The following is a 20,888-nucleotide window of genomic DNA, read 5'->3' on the forward strand; positions in this document are numbered from 1 at the left end:
GCTAAGCATTTGGTAAACACCCTGGGGGCTGTCGTGACCCAGAAGGGGAAGCACTTTGAACTGAAAGTGTTGTCCGTTGAAAGCAAACCTGAGGTATTGCTGGTGTGCTGAGTGAATATGAATGTGAAAGTATGCATCTTTTAAATCCAATGCTGTCATGAAGTCTCCCTGTTGTAAAAGTGGTATGACATCCTGAAGAGTGACCATATGAAAATGTTCTAAAAGAATGTACTCGTTTAGAGGTCTGAGGTCTAGAATAGGTCTTAGAGCCCCATCCGTTTTGTGTATAAGGAAGGAAAGGGAATAGACCCCTGTGCCCGTTGGTGTAATTGCACAAGTTCTATCACTCCCTTGCTTAGGAGAACTTGATCTTCCTCTTTGAGCATTTTTTGATGGTCTGTTGACATTCTGTGGGTGTGAGGTGGAATGTTTGGTTGTGTTGAAGTGAACTCAAGGCAATAACCATGTTGGAAAATACCAACACCCATTGGTCTGGTGTGATTGGTATCCTGCTGTAGTCTTCCCCCAACAGGTGTTGTGTGATCAGGGGAATGGTGGCCTAGTCAATGCTTGATAGTGGTAGAGGTGGAAGGTTTAGTAAAACCTCCCTTGCCTATATTATTGTTTCCTCTATAGGAGCCTCTATAGCATCCTCTAGAGGAGGATGTTTGGTTTTGTGACTTATTGTAAGAGGTGGACGGCTCAGGGGAGGTTGTTTTGGACCCGCCATGATAGGAGGAGCAGGGAAAGGTGCCTTGCTGTGATTATGTTTGGATTGCACCCATTGCTCTAACCATCTTGTTATCTTTTTTATTTTCTCTAGGAAGGTATCTATCTGAAGCCCAAAAAGGTGATCATCATTAAAGGGGAGGAACAATAAGTTTTGCTGAACCTCTGGCTTGAAGACAGATTCTCTTAGCCATGCATGTCTTAAGATAAGGCTTGAATTAAAACCCCTGGTTCCTGTCTCAGCCACGTAAAGGGCACAGTGAATATTGGTATTAAATATAATCTTCCCATCCGATGCAATTTGGTATGCTGTCTTTTTATGTTCTTCTGAGAGGTACTGTATGATCACCTCCATTTCATCCCAGTGTGCCCTAACATAGCGTGATAAGAGACCAATGGAGTTGGCAATTCTCCAATGGTTGGCTGATTGTGCCGCCACTTTCTTACCTGCTGCATCTATCCGTTTACTCTTTGTCTGGTGGGGTTGCTTCACCAGTTGTTTTAGAGTTTGCCCATTTATAAGCAGTGCCACCACTAGAGAGTCTGGCATGAGTTGACCTTGGTAGTATGTAGGGTCTTCTGGGGTAGGTTTATATTTTTTATCAACACTAGGAGTAATAATTCTGGATCTAACTGGATCCTTAAAAATATCTGTAGTGTTCTGGAGCATACCCTTAAGCATGGGAAAGTACTGCATGGAACGCTGAGTGGACAAATGTTTCAAATAGGAAGTCGTCCTCTGGTAGCTCAGTGTGGAGTATCAATTTATGAAAACTAGCATTCGTACTTATAAGACCATGGTAAGTAGTGGTGTCATCAGGAGGGTCTTGATGGCTATAGATTCGAGTCAGTGTTATCCGGTGGATCTGAGTCATAGGCCCCCAGTCATCTTGTGGTGGTAATGAATGCTGATCATCATCCCCCCATTCCCCGTGAAAGAATGGAGTGAGCCCTCTGGTGAATCAGGAGGGTCATGAATTAGTGAGTGTTGTGGTGATGGAGTGTGTATAGCAGGGATTGGATGAGGGCTTATTCCGAGTGGACTAGTGGCCTTGTCCTCGTTCCTCTTCTTTGTTGGGACATAGAGAAATCTATTGATTCTTCAAAAGAAAGTTGCCTTTTTGCAGGCTGTGCCCCTGAATGAGGGGGTCTGGTGAGGATTCTTCCTGGATCTGGGTGAATCATTAAATGCTTTTGCAGAGAAACCAGCTGCTGATTAACTTCTTAAGTACTGGTTGTGCAGTCTCTGGAGAATGTGGTGCAGCTGTTTGTTTTCTTCGTCTCCGACACTGGTTTAGTGCCGGTTATTTTGAGGGCAGAGGGTTTTGGCTCCAAGGCCACCTTTTTCGGTGTCAGAGTGGTATGGTGCTTCGGCTCCAAAGACTTTGGTAGCTGAAAGTTGGGTTGATTCAGAGGTGGAGGGAGTTAGATCGATGACTTGAGGTCTAGGCTGCTACTTCTGAGCCAAGGCTGGCTGTTCTGGAAGCAGCCAGTCTGTGCCAACCATGGCCCATAGGCAGTTGTAGCCCAACAACAAATCTTTGGTGCTTAGCTGGTGCTGACTGTGGTCAGGGTGGAGGCTTAGGTAGCAAAGTACTCACAGTTTGTTGCCCTGAAGTGATGGTTTCATATTCTGCATCCAACTCTGAGCTGTCGTCTGGAGATAGGTTACTCTCATCAGCTGCCGATAAATGTGCCTCCATTTCAAGTTCCGGTTCCTCTGAACCAAAAATGTCCGGTGGCTCTGCTATGCTACCTCGAGACATCTGAAGTCTTCTAGCCATCTGATCATGCAGAGCCTTTTTGGATTGAAACAACCTGCAGGCCTTGCAGATTTCCCCTCGAAAATCTGGACACAAGAACAAATTAAACACCTTGTATGAAACAGTGCATGGGAGCTTTGTGGGACACAAAGGGCAAATTCGAAAGGGTGTCCGTTCCATCACCACTTGGAAGTTTGTTGTAAAGAACGTCAATGAGAAATTCTGTCCGGAGGCTGAAGGCTCAGACGAGCATGACCGAATCGAGTCTCACAGACGAATTTGACGTTGATATTATGTAAATAGTATGAAAATAGTGATCGCATCATGATCAAAAACAGTACCGACAGTGCTAGAAAGTATCCCGACGATGGTGTCGAACCAAAGCAGAACAGCACACAACCAAACCCGGCGACAGAAAAAAACAGTGGAGTCTAAGACCATACGCATTGCAAGCAAGAGGAGGAGTCACTGCATCTCATTCATGACTTGAAAGACTTCTTCAAAGAAAAACAAATAGCACACTTCAGAGCCCAACACTTTCGGCAGAACCCCAGGCTCGGACCTCCAGACTCCAAGGACAAATCACGGATGTCACGGATGAGATGTCATCAGTGATGTCATGAGTGATGTCACTGACCATGTCATGAGTGATGTAATATGTGACGTCATCAGCAGTGCATTGCGGGGGCGCGAGTTATAGTTAGCTGAACTAACTATAACGGGGGTATTTCACGGGTTTTGTATGAGTGAAATGTCCAACTAACTATAACTTTCTCTAAAACCGATGGTTTTTTCTGTGAATTTCTAGGGTTTTTTAAATGCTAATTTCTAATGATAACGTGCCTGAAACCTTTGTTTTTTTCGGTGAAAAAAAAAAAAAAATATATATATAGATATATATACACACAGACGACCTTAACGTAACAGCAATTGGGATAGCTTTGGCATAACCTATTCCTTTGACTTCAACTATTACAACTGGTTATTCATGGGCCAAAGGAAATTTAAGCTCCATGCTCTACACCAAATCCAAATTGCAGCTTCCAGACTCATAGATGACTGAGATGCTATGAAAATATCACAACATTTGCTATGTATACTAGCTAAGTACATCACAGACAAAATATGGCACTGGGCAAGACATCGACACAATAAAACAATAAAGGTAGATAGAAAGATCCCACTTTACAAACACCAGCAACTAGAAACACCATCTTAATGCTATTAGCTATGTACAGGCACCATCTAAAGCGCTCTGACAGACACTTTTGCCTACATGCCCCCCACCTCAAGATCTCTCTTTCACGTACACCACAAACATGACTGGCAAAGTATCATCTAGCAAACAACTAAGTACGCTCCTCTTTCAACATGCCCTAAATCAACCATTAGCCACCATTTACCATCCACTGTAAATTCAATTGAACTGATTCATGTACAATTGCCCTATATGCCAAATCTGCCTATGCATAGCATTGTCATTACTGTTAGGCAAGATTTTAATCTCCTGTGTTGAAACATACCAAAATAAATAAAATAATAAATAATATAAACAACGCAGCTGTGCCCAAAAAATCCAAATAGAATTGGGATAGTGGATATGCTGCAACTGAACAAAAATTAAGAAGAGTTATACTGACCTTCACACGAGGGACAGCATTCCCCCGGCACTGGAACAGGGTGGGAGCAGGGTACTCTACAGGTCACATTTTCACACAACACACGACCTGCCTGCAAATCAGATTGCAATAGAGAGTTTTGTTTGTCTCTGCTCACTCTAAGGTGATACATCATAATCTAAGAAACAAACTATGTAGTAAATAAAATATCCGAACTAAAAATGGCATGTAGGTCATTGCTGTATAAAAGCAAAACCTAAGGTGGCCATCAAAGTTCTAACTAAGCTTTATCAATGTCTCACTTTCCATAACAAGGACAATATGGGTCTCATTTTGAGTAACATGCATTTAAATTGTTTGCCTTTTTCATTCGAATATGCTCTCACAGAAAAAAAAACATCAAGCCTGCAGGTCCACCATGACTAGTTGGGTGTGGGTTCTGAATATCTAAGCAGGAATATCCAGTAACCAAATATAATGACCAGAATATCAAAACCCAAAAAAGGTTTGAGTTAATTTTCTATAACGAACTCCAAATATATGTACCTTGCTGATAGATATATCTTCAAAGTACAGAGATGTGGAGTTAAGAACAGTGAATCTGCACCTCACTCTGTTCAGTTACCGCCTCAATATTTTGGGTTTTGATATTTTGGTCACTCTATAGTTCTACTTCAATATACCAAACTACAATCGACTAGCCGGCATATCAAACTTGTGGTCACTATTTTATTCATTCAGATAGACCTCAAAAGCAGAGGTTCATCCTTAGGGACATCATAACTAATTTTCTCCATGTACTGTGTGTGTGTGTAGGGGTATCTGTGATCTATTGAGTTTCAGGAGAATCATCATGGCATGGATGTGGCTCCCTAAATTGGGCAATCCCTCAGAAGTTATTTTTTCTAGTAGCAGTTCTGATGCAAATAATGTTCCTATCAGTGGAGCTGACTGAACCTCCAACACTGGAAATCACTTTTTATCCACACTCTCAAAATGAATGTGGAGAATAGAGACAAGGGTTGGCAGAGCATGTACCCATGTTTGGTGGTTTTCTCACTACAGCCCTCATCTTACTGAGATAATTGAAATCAACTGAATTTGTTTGTAATCCAGTATCCTTGTTTGAAAATATTTTATGTTACCCATTCTCTTATGTGACACATACAACACATCAAAGTTAAGTATCATAGCTCAATTTTAGAAAAGTAAATATGGATGCAGGAATGACCCACCTACCTGGCAGGTACAGTGTAAACATCCAGACTCTGTCCAATGGCTTCCAACTGTGTGCAGTGCTCCTTGATGCAAACATGATGTGGGATGAGGTGCTGAGGAGTACGGTTGTGTTCCAGGACTCAAAGAATTGAGTGGTGAGTCAAAGGGAGGGTGAATAAAGGCTGGTGGAGATGAATCCCCACTCAGTGCAATATGAGAGATTTTGGAGGCCTTCTGTGCTAGTGGTGGATACACTGTGTTACTAAGTGGTGCCAAGTAAGTCCTAGTTGTGGGTGCTGGAGGTGAGCGTGTGGTTGTTAAAGGTGCCACAGTAGAAAAGGTTGTAGGCACTGCTTTTAAGGATGTGGCAGTGAATGGTGCTGCCTGAATGTGGGCTATATATGTGGTTGTTGAGGTTGTGGATATGAGAGGTGCCAAGAGTGTGTCACTGTTAGTCATGATGTGCACAGTGTTGACAGGTGTCCATGGAGATTTGGTTGTATTTGTGGGAGAGGAAAGCTCTGTGGATTGATGTGTTATTTCAGACTGGGTTGTGGCTTTTGCTGGTAAAGGTGTTGGAGATGAGACAGTGGTGGGAAGAGGTAGAATTATAGACTTGGTTGAAGGTGTGGCTGGTGCAGATATGGGCATAAAGGTAGTAGAGAGGATTGAATTCAAGGTAGACTTACTTATCTGCATGCTTTGTGAGTGTGTGGTAGCAAATTGGTCCACTGGCAGGTTGGTTTTGGGTGCCGCTGGTGTTGGGGTGCTGATTGCATCTATTTGCAGAAAGGGCATGGAGGTTGGTGGAACTGATGAGGTTAGAGGGAAATAGTGAGGTGGGGGTGTTGGTAATGATGCTACCTGGGGAGGTTGTATAGTTCCAGGAGAGGGGTAGAAATAATGTGAAGGATGGGAACTTGGTCTTGTTTGGGGTAGAGTCATCAACGCTCGTGAGTAATGAGGCACCAATGTCGTGGGCAAGGCATCCTTGGGTGAATTGAAAATGGGAGGTAGTGTTGCCCCCAAATCAAACAACTCTAGAAAGAAATGAGAATCCCCTTGTTACTAATGTCACAATCATTAGGGCTATAGTCATGTGCAAAAACTAATTTTCACACTCATCGTACCTATGTTTGTGAGGCACCCCTCTAAAATTAGGCAGACATGCCAAGTGTAACTTTAAATAATAAAAGGTGTTGATGAAGAATAAGTACTGAAAGTACTTTTTATTCTTTATCATAAATGACGATTTTAACTTTGCTTCAGTAAAGACACTTTCCTCCGCCCCCTGTCTATGCCAAGAAGTCTGCTTTTACCCTACACTTCAAAGTATGCACTGGAGCCAGACAGCCCAACTGCCTAACACCCCATCTTTACCTCCCAAAGAATATGAAGCCCTTTAAAAACCTACCACCTCTTAAAGTCCATGAATTTACACTTTATCTGGAATTCAAATATCTTGCTCTGAAGTTTGACGCGATTTTCAACTTCTAATATTGATGACCGTTGACCTTCTGATCGCTATGCCTCTTCCGAAGATTGGAAAAAAGAATCAAAAGAGGGTGACCTCATGCTGGGGCATTATGGGCTTATATTCGACATTCAAAAAGTCGACACCCAAAAAGAAGCAGGCAAAGTTTCTACATCTATCCTCTAGCTGGCAGAATAATGCACAGCATGTGAATCTAGAATAAGTTCACACTACAAACAACAAATATGAATACGATTTTGAAATATACTAAACTGCGCTGGACACATGCCTTAGAATTTTGGCACAGTTTTACTGACTTCAATAAAGCATTGCAAATGTATATATTTTGGGCTACAATCCTGAATAGGGCTTAGTGCCGCAACCTGTCATTGGCAACCACAGCAACTGTGCAGAGCATAGTTTGGCATGGTAATTAAAGCAAAACTATATTTTCCTGCTGAATTGAGTAAAAGACGCCACTTGTTACTGTATTGTATTAGATAGGGTGGATGTAACCCTAGCTGCTTGGCATGATTGAAATAGGTAGGGCCAGCGAGAAGCACTGCTTTGGGTTTCTCTGCATCAAGGGGGCATTCCATTGGTGGTACATAGGCATACCTGAGTAACCACCCATGGTTTTTGATGCAAAGCTCTATCTACTAAAAACAGTAGATAGGGTTTTGCGCCAAAAATTAACACCACTAGAAAGCAGGTGTTAACAAGCATTGAAAATGCAATAGGTCTCAGCCTCGTTTAAGTTAAATCAATTCTGTTTGTAATTAGGTGGCTTTTTAGCTTTGCTTTTATTGGTGGTTTTCAAACTTTCATGTGCATAACATGCATATGTATGCATATATGTATATGTATATGTATGCATGCATTTATATTTGTATTTATATAGATAGGCAGATGTATATATATGTTTATATATGTATGTATGTAAATATATACACATACATATATAAATGCATATGCATATATATATATACACAGCGCGAGCAGATCACTGAATATGTTGATCATTTTATGCAATCTTTTGTGCAGTCACTTCCCTCATACATAAGGGATACTGAGGATTTCCTGGATAAAATCCAAAACATCACATGGAACGACAACTTACTGCTCATCGTGATGGATATTGAATCGCTCTATACTAGTATAGACCACCATGCTGGACTGACTGCTGTCAAACACTACCTGGACAAAAGACCTTTAACCTTTTACAATCACAACATGATGCTTCTAGAGATAGTTAAATGGTGCTTATTTAAAAAAAAAATTATGTTTTATAACAATTTGTACTGTCAAAAACGGGGGGTGGCTATGGGAGCCTGCTTCTCTCCCAGCTATGCGTGTTTGCACGTAGGCTGGTGGGAGGAGCAGGTTCTCATGGGTACTTTGGCCAAAGTATGTGAGGAGCATGTATTACATTGGCTCAGATATATTGATGATGTGTTTCTAGTATGGAAGGGTGACCAAGGCAGTGCAGAAGTATTTATGTCTGAACTAAATAGCAATAACATCAACCTTAGGTTCACCGCACACATAAGTCCAGAAAAGGAGGCATTCCTAGACACTATAATCTATGTATCAGGCAAGCAGTTGGAATCTACATTATACAGAAAACCAACTGCAGGGAATGCCACCCTTCACGCTACAAGTTCACATCCAAACCACCTCATCAGGAGTATCCCATACGGGGAACTCCTCAGACTTAAGCGCATTTGCAGTACTAATGAAGAATACACCAAGTGCACCCAGCAGATATTGTCCAGATTCAAGGCAAGAGGGTACAGTGACACCATCCTTCAGGAAGCAAGTGATAAGGCTGCTCTTAAGACCAGAGAAACTCTTTTGGGTTCCCACAAGAGAACCAAGGTATATGAAATAGGAGAAGAGGATAACAGTGCACCTCGCCTTATCACCACATTTAATCGACAACACAAACAGCTCAGGGCGATTGTTAACAAAAATTGTCCAATACTCAAAACCGATGAAGTGTTGGCACCTAGACTTCTGACCGCACCCATTATTACCTTCAGACGGGCGGTCTCCATGAGAAATCAATTGGTCACAAGCAGCCCAGAGGTTACATCTAAAGGAACATGGTTACAACCCATGAAAGGTTTTTTCAAATGTACCTCATGCAGGGCTTGCAAATTCAGAGCCAACAGAACTCATTACAGCACTCCATTCAGTCCTACACCAGTGCAAATAGGAGGACATTACACCTGCTGTACTGAATATGCAGTCTACGTCCCCACGTGCACTTGCGGTCTCAACTACGTAGGCAGTACCAAACTCCAAGTGCATGCTCGAATCTTGCAGCACTTGACAGCAATTGGGAACAATGATGCCACCTACCCGGTGGCACGCCATTTCAAAACTACACATGAAAATTATCTCAACTGCCTTACGTATTTTGTGATTGATGCCATCCCCAAATTAAAATGGGTAGGCAATAGAGAACGCATGTTGAGGCAACTCGAGACCCGCATGATAATAGAACTGGACAGTAAAACCCCATTTGGACAGAATACTACGGAAGACATCCACACCTTCTTACAATATAGATGAACTCTAGTGACTCTATACTCCTTTTACAACAGGAGTATAATACTAACATTGACATGAAACTTCTGTTTTATATATATATTAATTATATATACTTTTTACTTATATACTGGTATCTATTTTTTACCTTGTACACTACTTCTTTTATCTTAATTATATCAGCACTTTTTAGCAAGGTATTTATTCATTGGGTCTATTCACACTTCCCACACGATCTACTTAATTGTGCATATCATTTCAATATTTTAGATTTAGACAAATTTTGCACACTATTTGCACTTTGCACTTTACGGCAATCTTTGCACATCTATCAGTATGCATTTATCATATAGTAGATCAGTCTTAAGGGAGGTCACTTTGCAGATATACTGATATACGTTTCTAGTAATAAAAAATCTTTTCAACTGCAGTTTTCACATCCTATAATTACATTTGTGAGTACATGGTTTTTATGGTACATTTTTACTTTTTACAAATATCTGGACACATTGCACAAGACAGGTGGCCAATTTACGCAACAATATGATAAGGCCCGATATTCTTGCTCTGTCTATCAGTATTATAAGGTACCCTACATTTGACTAAATATGATTGTTCTAGAAGGCATGGCAGGGTGAAAAACAAAAAAGTTTTTTTTAGAAAAATACGTATTTATATCATGATATTCACAAAATGCTCGTTCTTGTATTCTTTTTCAGTCAATTCATACAGTATAGTTCATTATTTTCAAGCATTCAGCATTTTATGCAATTATTCGATTATAATCACTAGCACTGTAGCAGTCATATTAACAAATGCAAAAACAACAATTGATGGACAGAATGCAGAACAATGTCATACATTCACCCCAGTACCCAGATCTCTTGACTGGGGGAGAATGTCTGCATTGTCAGCATTCCGTCCATCATTTGTTTGTTGTAACGCTTTTCGCCCTAAGTGGGATGGGTATGCCCAGTCGTGGGTCCCGTGCTCACTACGCCACTGGAGTCAAGCTATCCTGGCTGATGACGGCTGATAGCCAGAAACCGGTCCTAGGATGCTTGATTCCGGTCCAGGGAAGACATGGCTTGGCAGTTCGGGCTGGACTGTTCCCATGAGGCACAGGGTCAAGACTGATTTGCATATGGCCATGTCTGAACTGGGGTGGCGTAGTGGGCAAAAGAACGATGGATTTATCCCAGATCTCTTGACTGGGGGAGAATGTCTGCATTGTCAGCATTCCGTCCATCATTTGTTTGTTGTAACGCAGTCATATTAACATCATTCATGTTTTTACCACACTATATATTTTTTAAGGATGTGTGTTAATTATTTGTTCAACATATTGTTTTAAAACAAATATACTATGTATGCCTGTAACCGCTTTAGTATATATCTTTTTTCTGCAGTTCAATTCATTGTTCATAATAATATATATTTTATGTCTATATATCACGTGACACGGGTGCTGCTATTTTAAAAATGTCTTTCGCAAAGCCAGCCTCATGTGATCAAGGACGTTTTACCGTCCAAAACGCGTCATGGCAGGCAGAAGGGAGTAATAAAAATCTCTATTCACCAACGAAGAGGAGTTCGTGCATTCATTCTCGCCATGTGCTGGAAGTCTCTGAATGCTTTGAAGTCGATATATATATGCATATGTGTGCGCGTAGAGAGGTAGAGGTAGAGAGAGGTAGAGAGGTAGAGGTAGAGCGGTAGAGAGTGGTAGAGAGTGGTAGAGAGAGGTAGAGAGTGGTAGAGAGTGGTAGAGAGTGGTAGAGAGTGGTAGAGAGGTAGAGAGTAGTAGAGAGAGAGGCAGAGAGAGAGGTAGAGAGTAGAGAGTGAGTAGTAGAGAGTGAGTAGTAGAGAGTGAGTAGTAGAGAGTAGTAGAGTGAGTAGTATAGAGTGAGTAGAAGAGAGTGTGTAGAGAGTAGTACAGAGTAGTAGAGAGTGAGTAGTAGAGAGGGAGTGGTAGAGAGTAGTAGAGAGTAGTAGAGTGAGTAGTAGAGAGTGAGTAGTAGAGTTTAGTAGAGAGTAGTAGAGTGAGTAGTAGAGAGTGAGTAGTAGAGAGTAGTAGAGAGTGAGTAGTAGAGAGTGAGTAGTAGAGAGTGAGTAGTAGAGAGTGAGTAGTAGAGTGAGTAGTAGAGAGTGAGTAGTAGAGAGTGTTAGAGAGAGAGTAGTAAAGAGTAGTCGAGAGTAGTAGAGTGAGTAGTAGAGCGTGAGTAGAGAGTGATTAGAGAGTAGAGAGTAGTAGAGAGTGGTAGAGAGTGGTAGAGTGAGTAGTAGAGAGAGAAGTAGAGAGTAGTAGAGAGTAGTAGAGAGTGAGTAGTAGAGAGTGAGTAAATGTAAATGTAAATGTAGTTGAGCTTATATAGCGCACAGCTACCCGCTGTGGGTTTCCCGGCGCTTGCTTAGGGAACCCGTCCTGGTATTCCCCTGTGAGATAGCAGGGTATCCACAAGGTGAAAGTCAGGCATCCCGCCGCGAGGGGCCGTTGTGGAGATTAAGCAAGCTATTGCCCAGAGTCGCAGAGTGTGAACCCGTGAGTCGAGGAGGCACCGGGCGAGAATTATCGAGTCCGTGGAATTTTTAGCCCAAGACCCGCCGAGGTGGGGAATTGAACCCTGGTCCAGGACCGAGGACCGATCTCAGCTTCCGGGTCTGCCGCCTCTAACCCCTGAGCCACACTTCTCCACAAGTGGTAGAGAGTGAGTAGTAAAGAGTAGTAGAGAGTGAGTAGAGAGTGAGTAGTAGAGAGTGAGTAGTAGAGAGTGAGTAGTAGAGAGAGTAGAGGGTGAGTAGAGAGTAGAGAGAGAGTAGTAGAGAGTGGTAGAGAGTGAGTGAATAGAGAGTAATAGAGAGTGAGTAGTAGAGAGTGAGTAGTGGAGAGGAGTAGAGAGTGAGTAGTTGAGAGTAGTAGAGAGTATTATAGAGTAGAGTAGTAGAGAGTGAGTAGTACAGACTGAGTAGTAGTGAGTGAGCAGTAGAGAGTAGTAGATTTGAGTAGTACAGAGTGAGTAGTAGATAGTAATAGAGAATGAGTAGTAGAGAGTGAGTAGTAGAGTAGTAGAGAGTAGTAGAGAGTAGTAGAGAGTGAGCAGCAGAGAGTAGTAGAGAGTGAGTAGTAGTGAGTGAGTAGGAGAGAGTAGTATAGAGAGAGTATTAAAGAGCAGTAGGGAGTAGTAGAGAGTAGAGAGTAGTAGAGAGTGAGTAGTAGAGAGTAGTAGAGAGTGAGTAGTAGACAGTAGTAGAGTTGAGTAGTAGAGAGTGAGTAGGTGACAGTAGTAGAGAGTGAGTAGAGAGTACTAGAGAGTAGAGAGTAGTAGAGAGTAGTAGAGAGTCAGTAGTAGAGTAGTAGAGGGTAGTAGAGTAGTAGAGAGTAGTAGAGAGTGAGTAGTAGAGTTGAGTAGTAGTGAGTGAGTAGTAGATAGTAGTAGAGAGTGAGTAGAGAGTACTAGAGAGTAGAGAGTTGTAGAGAGTAGTAGAGAGTGAGTAGTAGAGAGTGAGTAGTAGAAAGTAGTAAAGAGCAGTAGAGAGTGAGTAGTAGAGAGTGAGTAGTAGAGAGTGAGTAGTAGAGAGTATTAGAGAGTGAGTAGTAGAGAGAGAGTAGTAGGGAGTGAGTAGTAGAGAGTGAGTAGTAGAGAGTGAGTAGTAGAGAGTGAGTAGTAGTGAGAGAGTAGTAGAGAGTAGTGGAGAGTAGAGAGTAGTAGAGAGTAGTAGAGAGTAGTAGAGAGTGAGTAGTAGTGAGTAGTAGAGAGAGAGTATTAGAGAGTAGTAGAGAGTAGTAGTGAGTGAGTAGTAGAAAGTGAGTAGTAGAGAGTAGTAGAGAGTAGAGAGTATTAGAGAGTGAGTAATAGAGGGAGAGAGTAGAAGAGAGAGAGTAGTAGAGTAGTAGAGAGTGAGTAGTAGAGAGTAGTAGAGTAGTACAGAGTAGTAGAGAGAGAGTAGTAGAGAGTGAGTAGTAGTGAGTGAGTAGTAGAGAGTAGTAGAGAGAGAGACTAGTTGAGAGTAGAGAGTAGTAGAGAGTGAATAGTAGGGAGTGAGTAGTACAGAGTAGTGACTCTCTCTCCCGCCTCTCAGTGGGTCACTATCTCTCCTGTGGTTTGCTGTAGCACCAGTCGGTGCAGGCACGAGCAGTGACTCTCTCTCTCTCGCCTCTCAGTGGGTTTGCCATCTGTCCTGTGGTTTGTTGTGGCACCAGTTTGTGCAGACACGAGCAGTGACTCTCTTGTGCATCTGAGTGGGTTACCATCCTCCCTGTGGTTTGGTGTTGCACCAGTGGGTGCAGGCACGAGCATTGACTCTTGTGCATCTGAGAGGGTCACCATCTCTCCTGTGGTTTGCTGTGGTACCATTCGGTGCAGGCACGAGCAGTGATGTCTCTCTCGCTTCTGTGGGTCACCATCTGTCCTGTGGCCTCCTGTGGTACCAGTCGGTGCATACACGTGGGTTGGCTTGCTCTCACCACACACCCATACCGTGTGGCTTTGATTGTGCTCATTAGTGCGTCCACGTGCCCTGTGGTTTAGTCTTGTGGCCGGGAGAGGCCGTCCTTCGTGTTTCCGTGTCTGCACGTTGGTGTGGGTGGAGGACTCCACACTGTGCACGTGTGGTGCAGACTCCGGGCTCCCTCACTAACTGCATCCAGACCCCATGCTTCTGATGTTACACAGACCAGGCATTGGGAGGGGGAGCTCTGTGTTGTGATCCTGCTCGTGCGAGACCTACCTCTCGAGAGACAACATCGAAAGTGATTTTTATTTTGAAGGCCTGCATGTGAAGGGATGTGATGTGTGTCTGGAATGCAGTTTTTCTTGTCTTGAATTACTTTAATAAAATAACAACGGCTTTGTGATATCGGGGATTTAAAACTTTCTATAACCAGATCTGAAAAGCTGGGATGGGACGGACCTAACTAAAGCATTGCCTTGTTCTCTCCGTGCCTGTTGTAAAGACATTTCTTATCTGCTTGTTAAATAAACAAGCAGATAAGAAAAGTTTTCACAGCACACGTAAAGCAGGCGACCGTGTCCAGAGGGGACGGACTAAAAAGCCAAAAGGAGGCACCCTGGGCACCTTATTTCCAATGGCGGTGCACCGTTTAACATAAACGGTGACTCAAGCCAATGGAAATAAGGGGCGGGGCTTGAAGCCCTTTTCTAAAACTGACTTGATCACTATAAGTCTCGAGGCCAGGAGCGCATGCGCGCTCCAACGCCAGCCGAGACCTAAAAAGGAGAAATGCTTTTATTTCTCCTAACTTTCCCCACTCTGCATGTGTGCTGCACAGTACAGCACACATACAAATTAGGAAGGGTTTAAACATTTTAAAGTTACTCTAAGCATAGTATTTTAATACCCTTCTTGAACAAGACCTATGCTAGACTCACACAGACACCTTTGCACAGTGGTTCAAAGGTGTGTGTGTGTGTGTGTGGCACTTGGCAGCATGATTCTGCAGCAGCGCTGGGGAAAGACAAAGAAAGTCCCATATATCTGTGCATGAGGGGCATATTTATGAGCACCATGCGCCACTGGAGCATCACTTTTTGTGATGCTCCAGCGGCACAAGTAGCAAAATTATATCTGAGTCCACTATGCGTGGCTTAAAATGGCCTCATAGATACAGAGTAAGGCAAGGCAGTGCAAATCACTGCGTTGCCTTACTCTGTGTTCGGAAGGCATTCCATGGGTGTTGCGGTGTATGTTTCCATGCAACACCCATGGATTTTGACGCTGCCCTAGATTTACAAAAGCATGTAAACCTGGAAAAGTGCCATATCCTTATGCCTCCTGAGGTGAGGTATAACGAGGATCTTTATCTTTATTACTCCTCTTTTTCTCCTCTTTCTAGGTGTGCTGCATTCTGCAGCACACCTAGAAAGAGGAAACCATATTTTAGGATTGTTTCTGTGCAGAAAGGTGCCCCTTCCTGCACAAAAACAATCCTACCGACGCTCTAGGCTGCCAAAATGGTGCCAGTAAAGGGGGGAAGGAGAGGAATGCACTGTATTGCATAAATACAGTGCATTACTGCCCTTTCATATTGGCGCAGGGCAGCGCAGCAAGATGACTTGCTGCGCTGCCCTACGCCAAATCCCCATAAATGAGGGCCATGGTGCTTTGTTGCTCTCGCCTTGTCACGCAAAACAAAGCAGCTACTATGGGAGCTGCACTTCGTTGTGTGACAGGTTTGTAAATCCGGGCCATAGTGGACATCTTTGTCTGTCACCATCTTTGCTTCCCCTCACCAGCTCTGGACTGCTCTCCTTCCACATTCTGAAAAGCAAAGTTAATGTTTCAGTCAGATGATGGATAGCTGACAAAGGGTCACACTGGTTGAACAGGGTGCTGCTTGATGGCTGCCCGCACTACTTTCCCACAAGGAGTGGAGGAATCACCTATTTCCGAAGAATTTGCTTGCCCACCCAACCTGCATGCCTTGCTATCAAATGAACTTTCTGAACTGACTGCTTTTGACCATTCCTGGTACAAACAAAAGATTTTGGATCCCTTGATTCTCAAAAATAGCCACCATTATCAGGACAGAGGATTCCTGGTGCTCTCAAAACTATCTTTACTGGCTTCTAAAAACCCCTTTATGCTGGCCAATGAATTGGTTCATGCAGACATTGACTGTTACCAAAGTTTGAGTGTGATGTCTTTGTTTCGCAGTGATTTCTGAAAATGCCTGTCATCTTGTCACATAATTACAGTCATTGCTTACCTAGCAAAGCTTTTTTTGCAAAGCCAATTCCTGTTAGTTAACCCAACAAGTTACTGCAAAACCCCCCACACACATATTAATCTCAGTTGGCCGAATGAGTATTTCGAGGTCCATAATCTGAGCACTACTGAGCTGCACAACTTCAATAATAGCGCCTTGATAATTAGATGATAAATGCTATAAAAACATTCCGTTATTATTCTTGCTGAATTTGTATATTATTAATTAGCAGAAGTAGTAACAGTAATATCAGTGCTGTACGAGTACTAGCATTAGTAATGCTATTACTGTCATTGCCACTATTAAAGTTGTTATAACTGTTGTAAATGTTTCAATATTACTCCGTTTTAAATCGCTTAAATCATTAATGTTGCCGATGATGTACTACTTTTAGTGGTAGAATAAGTAATATGAGTGTTATTATCTGTTATGGTTATTGCTATTGTTATTGCATGTTCACAAACACAATACCTATAAGGAGGCAGAAAGAGGAGAATATAGGTATGCGGCAGCAGCCAGGTACCGCAGATCCTGGACGTCTACAACCATGAAGATGGCTGGTACTCACATACCTTCACAGGAGTGCCCATCTGGTGCTAGCTGGTATCCCAGGTGGCAGGAGCAGAGGTAGCTACCGAAGGTGTTTGTGCACAGATGCCGACATGGAGTTGGTATGTGATGGAAAGACAAGGAGCACTCATCCACATCTGGGGAAGAGGAAGATCCAGCAGTGTTTAGGGTTAGTATTTGTTTTCCAGAAAACTGAAACAGACAAAGAGCCTCTTTCGTCAGGCATTTTCAACCTGGTTGTGGCTATAATAGTTTCCACAGAAACATCTGCTAATCTTAACAGCTGTAAAACACCCTTTTTTCTAAAATCTAGAAAAATATAATATAGAAGGGTGACCAGCAGGAACATGGTTGGAGCAAGGAATTTATTATCATAATAACGTCACAGTTAGTACCCTCTCCTCATGCAAAAAATCATTATTTTAAGCCTAGGTAGAACTTGTAAACACAGTAGAAGAATAGAGATAATTTAAATATAACTGCTGACCTAGAATTATAATTTATCTACCGCATCAAAAACGCAAATGGCATCAGGCAAGGGTGGTAGAGTGGGGTGTCAGAGCTCAGCACTCAACAATCAACCAACGAACACAATAACTTCAATATCCAGCTCATCTTTCAAGAATAAAATAGCACTTTCAATAATGCAGCAATACAGCAGTACTAAATACTACACAATCCAAAAGTATCAATGAACCAACTAGCTGCACATCTCCAAAAGGTGTGCGTTGATAATTTGAAAAACAAAGCAAAGATTTCCGATGTACGAATTTAATATCTTAGGGTGGACTGTGCTGCTCACAAAATCTAAGATAGCATGCTGTTACTCAAAGTATTATATGTGGGTCCCAAAAGGGCGGGACTCACAATATGTGTTAAGTATGAAAATGGTTGAAGCACACATTTTCAAACTGTAGGCAACAAATTACTCAACTAGTATTCAAGAGTCCATCTTCAGATTACGCTAGGTTGTACAGTAGCCTTTTATTCTTTCACTGGATGTCCAAAAGTGATACAAGCGATACAGTAATATACTACGTCAAGAAATAAACAGCCGAGGGGGGAGGAGCCTAGCGCGCAACCAAGATGGCCGCGTAGGTGCGAGGCTCCCGAGGACCTCCGCGACCTCCTATGACTATCCTGAACATATCCTGTCCCAGATGAGGGACTGTGTTGGTGAGCCCGAGCTGAGGTGGCGCCCGTTTTCCGCTTCCAAATCGGACCTCGGACACCGACTTTAGCACCGATTGAGGTTTGCGGCCTACTCCTAGCCGAACCCCGGATTTGCGTTGTGGGGCGATCCAGTGACGAAGTGAACAACAGCGGCGGATAGGGCTTGGTGGCTCGCGTAACCCACACTTTCACTTTCGTTTCGCACCCTCCTTGCTGTCTATGCGAGGTTGGGTCGCGGGGCTTTGTGTGTTGGTGTGGCCTCGCTGGGGGGCCCTGCCTGCCCGCCGGCTGTGATCCGCCCCGCAGATCTGGGGTGGCACCCCCCCGGAGCCAGTGGACCGGCTTGCCCGCCCTTCACGACGTGGCTGGTGCGATCGGGAGACTGGGACCATGGCCACGAAACAAGATGGCGATCGGGCAAAGGTAAAATCGACCCGGCGTTGCGCAGCCCATCAGTCCAACAGCATGGATCGCTATACCCTCCAGAAGGGATCTCCTGAGGTGCCACGCAGGTCCCCTGAGGGCCCTACTGATGCCCCCGATCTGCCCACGGACCTGACTCTGCGGGATGTCATGGGCGCCATCGCCGAGATGAAGGCCTCTGTGGGCCAGCGTTTTGACACACTGGCGCAGAAGATCGACTCGGTCCTCGTAGATGTTGGCCTGATAAGGGCCGATCTCTCCAAGACCAACGACCGAGTCGATTCTTTGGCCCACACCGCATCGGGCCTTACGACAGATGTGGCGGCCCTGCAAACGGAGGTGCGCCGGCTTGCTCGGGCGAGTGCGCTGATGGATCGTCGCCTGGAGGACTCCGAGAGTCGGGCCCGGAGGAACAACATCCGTATCATCGGGGTGCCTGAGGGACGTGAGGAAGCGGCGGCGGACCTTTTCGTGGAAGACCTGATTGTTACCCATCTCCAGCCACGGGGGCTGAGTAAATTCTTTGCTGTGGAGAGGGCCCACAGGGTTCCCGGGGGAAGGCCTAAGGTCGGAGCCACTCCGAGACCTCTCATCGCCCGGATTTTTAATTTTCGGGACAGAGACGCTATCCTGCAATCCTCCAGACTACAAGGACCGATTAGACTTGACAATATGGACATTAATTTCTATCCTGATTTCACCCCTGCGGTCCAGAAGCAGAGACTGAGCTTCCTTGGTGTCAAGCGCCGTCTTCGGGACCTAAATCTCAAATACGCCATGCTTTTCCCAGCTAAGCTGCGAGTGGAGGTGGAAGGTCGCACACACTTTTTTGATCGTCCCGAAGCGGCCGGGGACTGGCTGGATACTCTGTCTGGAGATCGGGATCGGGGTGGAGGGGGGGGGAGCGGCCGGGGGAGAGGGCTCGCCGGAACAAGACTGAGGGACTAATATTAGGCCTCGCTCGGGACAAAAATGATGCCACTTTTGACTATACGTCGGATTGCTTAAGTTCCCCTCCTATGGAGGTTGTGTGGGGTCTCTTGGGGGTTCTCCCTCCTCCTCTGGGGGTCTAGTTAGTTTAACTATCTATGGGGCGACAGGCACACTGCACGTTGGGGGGGCTGTCTGGGCTCATGCAGGGGTGCAGGGAGGGGGGAGTTTTGTTGGGGTGGGTGGGCAGGGATGGGGTGTTGTTCGTTATTATCACAAGGCAACCCTTTTTTTGTGTTGGTTCTACTGTGCTCTCGAGGGGACGAATGATGGTTTCTGTGTATGATGGGGGGTAGGGAATTAACTTTGTTGTCTTGGAACGTCAATGGACTGGGGGACAGGATCAAACGAGGTGTGGTCCTACAGTATCTGAAGCGACTCTCGCCTGATGTGGTCTTCCTGCAGGAGACACACCTTATTGGCAATTCCTTCTGCGCCATGAATCGGCGTGGCTACCGCCTCGTGGCCCACTCGGGCTTCACGTCAGGCTCGAGGGGTGTGGGTATCATGGTAAAGAACTCGCTCCCGTTAGAAATTGATGAGGTGCTCCACGATGACAGGGGACGTTACACTGTCTTGGTGGGTAGAATGGAGGGCAAAGTGGTTGTCTTTGTGTCAGTGTACGTCCCACCGGGGTTGCAGTTGACCACCTTTGCAGATCTGGGACGCCTCCTCCTTGGCCTTCCGGGGGGGCTTCTGGTGGTGGGGGGGGATTTCAACGCGGTGGTTTCTGGGACTGTGGATCGTCACCCCCCTAGGGACCTCCCCCGGGCACAGGCGTGGCTATCCGGCCTCTTGGATACACTGGGATTGGTGGACTGCTGGCGCTTAAAACATCCCACGCAGCTGCAATACACTTTCCACTCGGGAGCCCATGGTAGTCTCTCACGGCTTGATTATGTCCTTGTCCCGGCGGCCCATGTCGGGAGGGTGGGGGAGGTGCACCATTTGGCACGGGGTATCTCGGACCACTCCCCGCTATTGTTGCATTTTGACGTCTTTCCGAGGGCTGAGAGCAGGGTGGTCCCAATCAATTCCTGGTACCTGCGCGACCCCACCATTCGCGCTGACTTGATTAAATCCCTCCAGCGCTATTTTGAGGAGAATGTGGGGTCAGTGCCTTCAGCTATCCCCCTGTGGGAGGCCTTCAAAACAGTACTTAGAGGGGAGGCCCTATCCCTTATTTCCCACGCCCGGAGGCGCGAGCGGGAGGAGGTGACCCGGGTGGAGGCTGAAATAGCTAAGCTGGAGGGTAATCTAGAAGATGGGGTGACGGATGCTGCACTACATGTCCTCCAGCTCAAGCAGGCGGCTTATAGGGCCCTCGTTACGGAGGCGGCCAGGGGCCTTAGTAGAGAGCAACAGGGGCGACTGTATGATGTGGGTGATAAGGCTGGTAAACTGATAGCGTGGTTGGATAAAAAGGAGAGAGCGAATCGTGTGGTCCCGCTGATTGAGAAAACGAATGGTGTGTGTGTAACTGAGCCAGAAGAAATTGTCTCCTGTTTCGCGGAGTATTTCCGCGAGGTGTATTCCCCGGTCTCTTCTTGCTCGGAAGAGGATTCCCGTGCCCTGCTCAGGGATATCGCGCTGCCTTCCCTGTCCGGGGAGGACAGGGTGTCGCTGGACGCCGCTCCCACCTCCGACGA

The 20,888-nt window shown here is 44.9% G+C and overlaps 1 protein-coding gene across 1 annotated transcript in view; it reads right to left on the minus strand.

Moving 5' to 3' along the window:
• Window positions 1–20,888, minus strand: part of VWCE (von Willebrand factor C and EGF domains) — a 463,775-nt gene that overhangs the window by 203,244 nt on the left and 239,643 nt on the right. The window contains exons 11-13 of the mRNA XM_085648045.1: window positions 16,656–16,790; window positions 5,351–6,369; window positions 4,133–4,223 (exon numbers count right to left, since the gene is read on the minus strand). Coding sequence (XP_085504171.1) covers window positions 4,133–4,223; window positions 5,351–6,369; window positions 16,656–16,790 — 1,245 coding nt within the window. The remainder of the gene's footprint in view (window positions 1–4,132; window positions 4,224–5,350; window positions 6,370–16,655; window positions 16,791–20,888) is intronic.

Source organism: Triturus cristatus, chromosome 3_2 (assembly GCF_964204655.1).
Source record: "Triturus cristatus chromosome 3_2, aTriCri1.1, whole genome shotgun sequence".
Lineage (NCBI taxonomy): Eukaryota > Metazoa > Chordata > Amphibia > Caudata > Salamandridae > Triturus > Triturus cristatus.